Genomic DNA, 12,001 nt, shown 5'->3' with positions numbered 1-12,001 from the left:
AGGCCATCACATAGCCTCTGCTAGACCCTGGGGGAAGGGGAGAGTCCAAGACAATGCCTCCCATCCGTGGGCCACCAAAAAAGTTGCAGGTCTTAAATCTCTGGGTGCTTGGCTGTAGGTTCTAGGGGTTTTCAGCTTACACTGCAGCCGGCTCCCAAGGCTTCATGGGTAGTCATCTTTTGAGGCCCACCCAGGGGCATGAGGGCCACTGACTCTACACGAAGAACATCACAAGTTAGATGGGTTTTGGAGAATGTGGCTCTTTAAGACGTGCCCCAGGATCCTTCTACACCATGGAGAACTGGTTACGTAAACCAGTTTGGTTGGCCTGGCTATTTGGTAGTCGCAAACACCTTAGCAATTTCTGCTTTTCTCTCTCGCCTGTAAAAAATGTGACTCCGGGTGAACTTTTGGAAATAAAGTTAGACAGTAGGTGTGAAAAAGTTTTACTCTTTCAGCAAGCTGGCCTAAGTCACACCCTTGTAATCCCGACACCTGGGAGGTAGGGTGGAAAGGACAAAGGCTCACAGCCAGAGAGGACTAGAGGAGCTGTATAAATTCAGATAGCACTTTGGAAAGGTAAAGAGCTGTGTCTCTCTCGGGCGGGGCTGGGAAGACGGCTCGGTCAGTACAGAGATTGCTGGAGAAGCATGAAGGCCTGAGTTCAGTCTCCGACACCCATGTGAAAAGCTGGGTACATCCTGCTAATCCCAGAGCTGGAGGGCAGAGACAGGAGAATCCTGGGCCCTGCTGACCAGGCAGCCTAGACTAATTGGAAAGCTCCAGTCCAGGTGAAACACGGGCACGTCAGGAAACGTGGCAAACGGCTGGAGAGATGGCCCTGGGTGCTCTTCCAGAGGACCAGGCTTTGGTTCCAGCAACCATATGGTGGTTCACAGTTATCCTTAACTCGAGTGTCATGAGATCCTACAACCCTCTTCTGACCTTCTTGGACACCAGGCTCCCATGTGGTACATATTCATATATGTCGGTAAAACATTCATATACATAAGAAAGAAACACAGTGCACAATGCCTGAGGAGTAATGCCCAGGGTTGACCTTTGACCTCCACATGTGTTTTCACACTTGAATGTGTGCTCGTACACAACTAAAGGTGGTGTTTCTGTGAGTCCCAGTCCCCCTGCCCAGCTTCTATATCTATGCCATGGTGTCAGGATTCCAAATAAGACCCTCCGTGAGGTCAGGGAAAAGTTCGTGATTAAAGCTCCTCATACGACCAGTGTTTTTCAGGCTCCCCATCCCTATTCACCCTGGCTGTGGAACTGAACTCTGACAGAAAGGGGTGGGCTTTAGTGACTATGAAATGTCACTGAGTGCTGTGACCCTAACCGGATTCCCACTTACCGTCCATAGGAACATGCTTGCCAATTCAGCCAGTGTGCGGATTCTCATCAAGGGAGGCAAGGTGGTGAACGATGATTGTACCCACGAGGCGGATGTCTACATTGAGAACGGCATCATCCAGCAGGTGGGCCGTGAACTCATGATCCCTGGTGGGGCCAAGGTGATTGATGCCACCGGGAAACTGGTGATCCCCGGAGGGATTGACACCAGCACCCACTTCCACCAGACCTTCATGAACGCCACATGTGTGGACGACTTCTACCACGGGACCAAGGTAATGCTTTGTACCCAAAGTGGCTTTCTCTGTTACTTTATCCCGCTTCTGGAACTGCTCCAGATGAGACCTACGTGAACCAGTGCTTCCCCTGCTACCAGAAGGAGAGTTTCTCTAGGGATCAGTGTGGTGGCTAGACTAGGGGTTACGGCTAAATGTCCAAGATCATTTAAAGGACAAAGTACGCATGTCTGTCTTGCCAATTGAGCCACCCATGTACCAAGCAGGAGCTGACTTCACTTTTGTATTTTTATGTCCCGTAACATAGACCTAGGATGAGAATCAGCTGGTGTTTATTGCTGTGTATGCTAATTTGGTAGGCTTGTTTATGCACGGTAAGCTAAATTAAGTCTCCATGTCTGCAACAGATTGTTAAGTCACCTCTTGATGTTTCAAACGGCAGAAAGTGTGAATGAAAAATAACTGTCTTCTATAATTCTCTCTAGTTGGTTCATTTGGTTTTGAGTCAGGGTATTACAATGTAGCCCTGGCTAGTTTGGAACCTACTCTGTAGACCAGCCTGTCCCGAACTCACAACAGTCCACCTGCCTCTGCCTCCTGAGTGCTTGGATTAAAGGTGTGCACCGTTATGCCCTGTTATTTGTTTTGTTTTGTTTTGGTTTGGTTTGGCTTTTTGAGATGTTATTCTGTAGCTTAAGCTGTCCTCTAACTCATGACAATCCTCCTGCCTCAGTCTGCAAAGTGTTGGGTATGAGCCTCCAAGCCAGGTTCAATATTCCTCGAGTCAGTTTGGAAGGTATCAGTGAGTTCCCTCTTTGGCATGAGTTATCACAGACGCAGTTCATCTACCCAGATGGATGTGAGCTACTGTCTGCTCCCAAACACAAAATGCAGAAACCCAGGCTTGTGAAACAGCTACGTCAAAAGAAAACTGCACTTTGCAAAAAAGAGCCCCAGTTGGATGAAACCCTGGCCACTGCTGCCACTGCTCACCTTTGTAATGAACTGTCTGCCATGTGCCAGCTTCTCTGTGGATGCCAAGGCCGGGTCACACTCCTCTGCTCCCCCAGAGCCTGTGCTGACTGGATCTAGAGGATCTGCCTACAAATAAGAGTATGTAAACGTTGCTTATCCATGTGGATCTCTATGCGTAGCAGCTTTAAGATTCACTGTGGAGCTGTTTTAAAATCCAGAGCTCCTGGAACACAAGTCCCCCGCCATGGCTAGAGTCCTTGGGGAGTCTGATCGAGTGAAAGGGATACACCAGTTTCTAGCCCTATGCCTGCAGTTCTGTGTCTTACTCAGGCCTACATCCCCAAATCCCTCCATGGTCCTGCACCATAAATTCCCCAAGCTTAGGACTCTCCCTGTGAGAGTCATTTTCCTGGGGCTCAGGTGTTCCTGCTGTTAAGCAGTGACTGACAGGTCCCCCAAGCCCACCTTGAGGATTGTGGCTGGGGCTTTAGAGACAGGAGAAGCTGGGCTCTGGAGAGACAGCTCTGTAGACCTGTTTGTGCAAGGCAGATGGTCTAGAGCTCTCCCTGGGGTGAGGACATACTCACTTTCAAACCCAGGGGCTGCAGAATAGATACGTGGAGGACTGGGAAGGACCTCGCTGTGACGGATCACAAGAGCCACTGCCTGACCTCTGAGCAGAGGTTTCCTGGCTCTGAGGACTCTCAGGCTAGGGAAGAGAAAGGAGCAGACATCCTGGAGTCAGGTAGTAAGGAAGCAGACACTCTTGCCTCCTGCTCCAAGAACGTGCCTGCATTCCACAGGTGATATTTCACTAGAGAGATAGGGGACCCCATTCTCATAAACTTTTTCAGGATGCTGTGGTGGCACTTTGGAATCTTCTTAAAGTCAGTGAGTATATCTAGTCACCACCCTGAGCACTCAAGGCCAGGCCTTCTCTCTTTCTCTCTTTTCATCTTTTCTATTCTTCTTAGTTTTTCGAGGCAGGCTTTCTCTGTTTTTCTAGCTTTCCTGGAACTCAGAGATCCATTTATCTCTGCTCCTAATTGCTAGGATTAAAGGCTGAGCCACCACTGTCCAGCCATTTGTGGCTATTTTCATTGTTAACTTTATTAAGACACAATGTACACACAGAGCTGTGCCCAGGCACCCAGAGTTGCCACACCTGGTCATGCCTGGTCACCAGCTCCTTTTCAACAAACCAAGACCCAGAAGCCCCACCCAGTTTCCACCAGGGGTAACCTCTATCCTGACTTCAGATACTACAGATTTAAACAGCAGAGTGTTATTCACAAATCATATCATTCACTATGTAAAGTATACGAGAGCCAAGGGTGGGGGGGGGCACGCCTGCAAATCCTGACACTTGAGAGACTGACATGGGAAGACTGTTGCAAGTTTGAGGCCAGACTAGGCTTCGTAGAATTGGGTCAGCCAGAGCTACATAGACGGGCTTGTCTCAAAATGAATGAATGAATGAATGAACACCAAATCAGTGAGTCAGTGGTTTTTAGTATATATGTGGTAGATTGATTTTGAGGGTTTACCTAAGGTATTTTATATAAATGAAATCCAGTGATTCTTTCACTCAAAACTCTTTCCATGCTGTCGACTAGTTAAGTGTCCTCGCTTTGTGGCATTCCACATAGAACTTATCCACCCTACTGTCAGTGAGCATCTGGCCCTTCCGGTGGGAGGTCACTTCAAACACTGGTCCTGGGGATGTTGCCGTGACTGCCTTTTGGCAAGCTCGTCTGTACACAGCACTGTGCATATCCCCGGGGCTGAAACTGTCAGGTCATGGTACGGTTCACAGACGTGTTCAGTATTAGTAGATACTGCCCAGCGGCTTCCAGACTGGTTAAGACAGCTCACACCCTAGCAGGTAGTGTAGGAAGCACAGCGATTAACCTTGACACGACTGACAACCGCTCCAGTCAACCTTGGGACCCATTTTGTAGTATGCTCAGGCCTTGAACCAAAAAATCATAGCTCGCTGGCTGCTGCCTCTGCTTTCAGGAGACCTTTAGTCCTGAGGCAGATGCTACCCTGCCACTGTGCTCTCTACCAGCCTCGAAGAAGTCAGGCCGGCCTTCTCTGTCCTCTTCTCCATACCGTCTATGGCAGGAGCCTCATTAGCCAGGAGTGACAGGTTTTTTCCCCCTGAGAGCCTTCAGCTCTTTACAGAGTTCTGTGCACAGGCTCTCTCTTCAAGGTGGAAAGAAACCCTTGATCTTTTCCAGGCTGCCGAGCCATTAGGACAGAAAATACCAAAGACCCCTGTTGGATTAAAGGCCTCTGTTCTGCAGATTTGGGCCTCCGCAGACACCCTCACTCTGTGTAATGCATTGTTGAGAATTTAAATCACAGGTGCCCCTCCCCCACGCCATCCTGGTTCCTGGTGACAGTGCCGCCTAAATATGTGGTGTGTGTGTGTGTGTGTGTGTGTGTGTGTGTGTGTGTGTGTGTTCTGTGTGGTGTGTGCATGTAGAGGCAAGAGGACAACGGTAATTGGTTCTCTCCTTCCACCTATTACATGGGTTCCAGGGATCGAACTTACATTGCCAGGATTGCATGGCAAACACCTTCGCCTGCTGACCCATCTCACTAGTCTCTAAATGAGTGTTTTATACCCATCTCCTGTGCAAGCCTCTGTGTCCCGGCCTGCCTATTGTCTACCATCTAGATAACAGATCCCCTGATCTCCTCAGAAGCTCTGCCTCAAGTCTCCCAAGGAGGGACAACCTCCCTGTAGTCTCCCTCACTTACGTCCCACATCTGCCCTCCAGCTGTGGCTCCTACCGCAAACATTCTGATCGCCACTCGTCCCTGGTAGAAGAAATGCTCTCCGGTTGGTACTGGCTGATCGGGCCTGTGGGTTTTTATGCAACTTTGGCCTTCATGCAGAGGCTGCACATACACTTGGGATGAATGCCAGGAATCTGCTTAGCTCAAATCAGAGAAGGCCGATTGACTGCAGATCTGGGATTATAATAGAATCGCAGTCCGGAGGAAAAACTCCCGAGCCATCCACCAACAGCGAGGGAGGATCAGGCTGCATTTCTTCCTGCTTGCCAGGCAGATGCACTTGGGACTTAAACCCTGCACCCCCAGTGCATGCCTTCCACAGAGTTTTCATGCTTGATGTTTGGAGACCAGCCATCATCAGGCCCAAGGGAAAAAAAATAGTTGGAAGTCTGGCTTTGCCAGGGGCATCTGACTTTCCATTGTACTGGGTCTGAAGAGAATTCTCTCCAGCACTGTAGCAAGCCCGCGGCAGGCTCTGCCTTGCTCCCCTGCCCACAGCCTATCACTTGATCTACTATTATCCTGCCTGCCCCAGGCACCACCTCCCCCCACCTACAGGCTTCCCCCTCTCTAGCACCAACTACTGGCAATAACACGGATCCCACCCCTGAAGGCCATTTCCCACTGTGGGGAGGCCGATGTAGGGAAAGGAACGTCCAGCAACCCAGTCGTTCGGGTTAAAGGTTAGAACTGTCCTCTTGTAAGTGACTCATATTGTGTCACCAAGAATAGCCACGTGGATGTTTGATTGCTGTCGATTCGTTGGTTCTCACGGCCAGGTGAAATCATCAGTATCAGTATTTTCTTTTCTTTAATTAAAAGTGTGTGTGTGTGTGTGTGTGTGTGTGTGTGTGTGTGTGTGTGTGTGTCCTACATGTGTGTCTGTGAGTCCTCTGAAACTGGAATTAAAAATGGTTGTAAGCCGCCATTTGTGTACTGGGAATTGAACCTGTGTCCTCTAAAAGAGCAGCAAGTGCTCTTAACCACTGGGCCCTCTCTCCAATCCAAAATCAGCTGTTGGTTGGGTTGGTTGGTTGGTTGGTTGGTTGGTTGGTTGGTTGGTTTTTTTGAGCAGGATTTCTCTGTGTAGCAGCCTTGGCTGCCCTGGAACTCTTTCTGTAGACCAGACTGGCCTCAAACTCACAGAGATCCAGCCGACCCCGCCCCCGCGCCCCCTCCGCCTCAGCAGTGCTGGAATTAAGGATGTGTGCCACAGTGCACACTATAGGCTCCAGCCTCCTCACTAGCGTGCTGATAGATGGGCAGATGTGTCCCGCCATCAAAAGTATCCTGTGTGCCTCTCATGCCTCCTCCAAAACATATTATAAGAACCACAGCCTAGGCTGATAGGTTTTAGTCCTTGGAAGCAACTTTCATTAGAACCACTTGGGGAATTTTTAACAGATGCCAGTATCAGGTCTGCCCCATCCCTCATCTATATTCTTGTTCAAGGTATCTTGGTGATTCTGAGTACTGGCAGGAAGACTGTTGGGGAACTTTCTTGGCTGTCTGGAATGGTACTCTGCCTTGGCTGTGCTCTGATGCCCATCTGACTGCCCTCGCCTCCAGCGCCAAGGCTGACAGCTGAACTCCATTTGTTAGCCTATCTGCCTGCCAATCTTATTTGCATCTGTCTCTGCTCACATTCCAGGCCCCTAGACAAAGGCTCCCAAACCCTAGTCTAAGCCTGCCACCCCTATACTTTCTGAGCACCCCGACACTGTATGCTACCTTTCTATGTGTCCTCTGCAGAAATCATTATAGAGAAGTGGGCAGCTGGTTGGAGTAGTCATCAGACAGAGTACTGGTGAGACTGACCCTCTTCTTGGAGGCCCCAGAGACAACCTCCTTCCTGTGCCCAGGGCTGTAGGGGCACGGAGGTCACCTCCCATGGAAAAAGTCACCATCAAGAGGTTTTTACGATCAGCCTATGGGAAAGTGCTTGGCAGGTATGGGATAGGCTTGGGGACTGTAAAGTGGCATGGGCTAAAATGGCCTGTTTATTCTGCCTCTAGTGGGGAGGGTCCCTGCCTCCCTTCCATCTCCCACTCCAGAGGATGCTGTCTGGCAGGGTCCTGAGATGTGCCAGGCTCTGAAGCCTAAATGAAGCGCCCTAGGTGGTCAGCCTTGCCAACATCCTTCCCAAGGAGCCTGCTTACCCACTGGGCAGGCTGTTTCTGCCTCGGAAGTTTGCTCTCTCTTGGAATTAAACCTTTTGAAATGGCTGCTTATTGCTTTTCTTCTTTTGCTTTAACTCCAGTTTCTGTCTAATTCTGGCCGAAATAATGTTTCTTTAATCTTCGAAGTACTACGGTAATGAATCCAGACCCGCACGGTCTTGTTTATTAACTGGTGTTCCTAAATTCACATACTTCCTTATCCCTGCACAAAGCTGTGGGAGACCTTTGGAGTGATGTAATTCCATTTCCCCTTGACATGGGGACTGAGAGATGAGGAAGGAATGCCACACATATCTGTCCGGTCCCAAAGCCAGTATCAGGTCTGCTCTGGCTGTCCTGAAACTCAGTGTAGACCAGGCTAGCCTCAAACTCAGAGATCCACCTGCTTCCGCCTCCCAAGTGCTGAAATTAAAGGTGTGTACCACTATACCCGAAAGAATTAAGTCTTTTTTTTTTTTCCACTAATGCTTTTAGGAACTCCTTAAACCAGTGGTTCTCAACCTGTGGGTCGAACAACCTTTCCCAGGGGTTGCATATCAAATGCCCTGCATATCAGATATTTATAATACTATTCATAACAGTAGCAAAATTAGTTATGAAATAACTTTATGGTTGAGGTCGCCACAAACATCAAACTGTATTAAAGGGTTGCAGCATTAGGAAGGCTGAGAACCACTGCCTTAAACCAGATGTCTCTTTGGACAACCTTATGACCTCTTAATTGACCACACACAAATAATTTCCTTGGCACTTCATGACTTTTAAGTTGCCTGGACTGGATAAGGATGTCACAGAACTGACAGACTTCAGGCAAGCTATGGAGCTCTCCACCTACCCAAGACGGCAGCCTAATCTATCCCTGTGTTCCGATCATATGGATGTCAGCACTTTGGGGCAGGACGGTGCTTAAGGGGTGCTAATGAGTTAGTACTCAACAAATGCTTGAGACAGGACACACGTGGAATAAACGTTAGCTTCCAGGTAGGGCTTGCTTCTTCTATCCTAGGCCATCTTCCACTGTCTTTGGCTCCTTGAGGAAAGATCCATTTACTTTGGCTGCCTCACCACGCAAATGGTCTACAATCTTTTTTTGAGGATTTATTTTAGTGTGTGTGTGTGTGTGTGTGTGTGTGTGTGTGTGTGTGTGTGCGTGCACATGCGTGCGCGCGCGCATGCGATACCTAGTGAAACCAAAAGAGAGCACAGGATCCCCTGGAAATGGAGTTACAGGTAGTTGTAAGCTACTGGCTGGGTGTCAGGGACTGAATCCATTCAGTATCCCAGCTCCTTTTCCTGATTCAGATGCTGCCACACCCTGCTGCCCTCCTGGCTTCCTGCCACCCCTGTGGCCTGGCTGTGCCGGTTAGGGTCAGCATAGCTCAGCCCCTCTTTCTCTATTGCTGTCTCCAAATCTGGAAGAACCCCACCCCTTTCCAGTGGTGGCTGGACTACTTGCAAGGAATTATGCTAATTCTCTTCTGTGTAACTAATTACTGTCTTGGTCTCGATTCACAATAACCACTCATCAGCTTTTTGGTCAGTGGCACGGGTCCTCTGCCACCCACAGTTTAACAGGCTATCATCAAGGTGTCGCTGGAGCTTAGGATGCTCTGCCAAGGTCTCTTGCGCTGGTTGTAGGATTTCATTTCTGTGGCTGGAGAAGGAGGTCCCAGTTCTTGTTGGCTCTTGACTGAAGACTGATCTCAGCCAGCTCTAGAAGCTGGTAGCAAAGCCTTGCCTCACACCCTGCATCTTCAAACCTGCTCTCATTTGCTGTGCCATCAAATCCCTAGCCACAACCTCTCCATCAGGATAAGCCGATATAGGTTATCAGGATATATACAGGTTATCATGATGACCTAGGATAGGTTCAACTAGTTAGCTGAGGCCCACTTAAAGAGCTGACTTCCTTTCTGGAAGACAGGGTGGTGCCTTCCTTCCTCCATGAAAGGGTGCATATGCCAGGGAGTGTATCTCTGTGAGCTTAGTTATAATTCTTCCTGCCGCAGGCATTACATACACAGTCACAGCTCTTTTACCTATTCTGCCCTTCACTCTCCAGTTTTATTAACTACTTAACCTTTTTTAAGATGTTGTCTTAGTCAGGGTTTCTATTCCTGCACAAACATCATGACCAGGAAGCAATTTGGTGAGGAAAGGGTTTATTCAGCTTACACTTCCACATTGATGTTCATCACCAAAGGAAGCCTGACTGGAACTCAAGCAGGTCAGGAAGCAGGAGCTGATGCAGAGGCCATGGAGGGATGTTACTTACTGGCTTGCTTCTCCTGCCTTGCTCAGCTTGCTTTCTTATAGAACCCAAGAACACCAGCCCAGGGATGTCACCACCCACTATGGGCTGGGTCCTCCCTCCTTGATCACTAATTGAGAAAATGCCTTTCAGCTGGGTCTCATGGAGGCGTTTCCTCAATGGAGGCTCCTTTCTCTGCGATAACTCCAGCTTGTGTCAAGTTGACATACAAATCCAGCTAGTACAGATGCTGTCCTTGTGCTGGGGAGACAGCACAGTGGATAAAGGATGAAGACCCCAATCTGATCCTCCATACTCACCTGAAACCTAGGCACAGCAGCACAAATCTGTAACCCCAGTGTGGGGTGAGTCAAATGCATCCAGAGAGGTTGCTGGCTGGGCCAGTCTATGCAAAATGGCACGCTCCGGGGTTCAGTGAGAGACTCAGTCTCAAGAAGCAAAGTGAAGAGCAAAAGAGAAAGACACTCAACATCAACTTCTGGCCTCCGTAGATGAATGAGCGCACTGGTGCACATGCTTGTGTGCACATACTTGTGCACACACACTGGTGCACACACTTGTGCACACAGAAGCATTCCACACACATAAATAAGTAGATAAATGAGATTGTACAAATGCATTTCAAAATTTTTAAATTTTATTTATTCATTCATCACTTCTTGGCCTTATAGCTAAGAGCAAGTGTGGATGTGTTCATGTTTTTACGTATGGGGATTTTGCCTATAGGTTTATTTGTGTACCATGTGCATGCATGCCGTGCCCGGGGAGGTCAGAAAAGGGCATTGGATTCCCTGAGTTGCAGATGATTGTGAGCCACCATGGGGTGCCGGGAATAGAACTCCATCCCTCTGCAAAAAAGCAATCAGTGCACTTAACCACTAAGACATTCCTCCAGCCCCTAACAGAATACATTTTTAAAGTCAAAAGTCACTCCAACCCCCTTCACCCGCAGCCCCTCTCTCTGCTATAACCATATTCCTGCTTTAGCTACTGTTGGGCCTTGACTAGATTTCTAGATCTTCACTTCGAATACCTCACACCTGACCATGTCCTACCTGTCCACCTCCATGGCCAAGCTCCTTCCTGCCCGTCTGTGTCACCTTCCTTAAGCCTTCCTACAGTATATGAGGTCCAGGTCCGCTCTGCTCACATCTACAGTCATTTGTCATCCTGGGCTTTGAGATTGCCTGCGTCAAGTTTGTCTTAGAGCCAGGTAGAAGAGACTCTGGGGCCAGAGACCGTGGTTTATGTTTGGTCTGTGATTGCCCAAAGACTCACAGCTTTTACCACACAACAGACACCCACACAACAGCTGATTGTCAGCTCAGTTAAGAGCTGAGCTGAGGCACGCTGCCCAAGCTTGACGTCAGCCCCACCTTCACAGACTGTGATCTGCACAAGTTAATGTCTCCTGGCCACTCGATGTCCTTATCTGGAAAATGGAGATTTATGGTGGCCCTTCATTCACGTTTATTGAGTTACTATTTGTGAAGAACTTAAAACAGCACTTGATGCTTAAGCATTAAGCAAATATATATATATATATATATATATATATATATATATATATATATATCATGCTGATTGAAGGCAGAGCTTTGAAAACTGACTTGTGGTTGGGCAGGGGTGGTGCACACCTTTAATGTCAGTACTTGGGAAGCAGAGGCAAGTGCATCCTGTGTTTGAGGCCAGCCTGGTCTACAGAGCAAGTTTTAGGACAGCTAGGGCTACACCAGATGAAATCCTATCTTGAAAAACAAAACAGAACAAAACAAAAAATAAGGAAGGAAGGGAAGGGGAAGGGAAGGAAGGGAAGGGAAGGAAGGAAGGAAGGGAAGGGAAGGAAGGAAGGGAAGGAAGGAAGGAAGGAAAGAAGGAAGGAAGGGAAGGAAGGAAGGAAGGAAGGAAGGAAGGAAGGAAGGAAGGAAGGAAGGAAGGAAGGAAGCCAACTATCTGGTGACGATCTCTCATGAGCATAGGTGTTAAAACTTTAGGTATCAGTTAGGAACTGAAAACTTGGATTCCATTTCTACCAGTAGGGTCTCCTGTTTAACAAAGCCTTGCTGGCAGTTTTTCAGTCTGCCTGCACATTGATTGGCAGTCCAAAGTATAGGAAAGCCAGATGGAGCCTTTGTGGAACAAGCGTGAAGGCGACCTGTCATTTC

At 48.5% G+C, this 12,001-nt stretch overlaps 1 protein-coding gene across 1 annotated transcript in view; it reads left to right on the top strand.

The window, feature by feature from the left end:
* The window catches only part of Dpysl5 (dihydropyrimidinase like 5), an 85,907-nt gene that overhangs the window by 33,280 nt on the left and 40,626 nt on the right, over positions 1–12,001 (top strand). Inside the window, exon 2 of the mRNA XM_032909037.1 lies at positions 1,376–1,640. Within this exon, the coding sequence (XP_032764928.1) occupies positions 1,380–1,640 (261 nt within the window). The 5' untranslated portion in view covers positions 1,376–1,379. The remainder of the gene's footprint in view (positions 1–1,375; positions 1,641–12,001) is intronic.

Source organism: Rattus rattus, chromosome 7, assembly GCF_011064425.1.
Source record: "Rattus rattus isolate New Zealand chromosome 7, Rrattus_CSIRO_v1, whole genome shotgun sequence".
Taxonomy (NCBI): domain Eukaryota; kingdom Metazoa; phylum Chordata; class Mammalia; order Rodentia; family Muridae; genus Rattus; species Rattus rattus.
The sequence above is the reverse complement of the archived record's forward strand: the minus strand, read 5'-3'. Positions and strand labels throughout refer to the sequence as shown.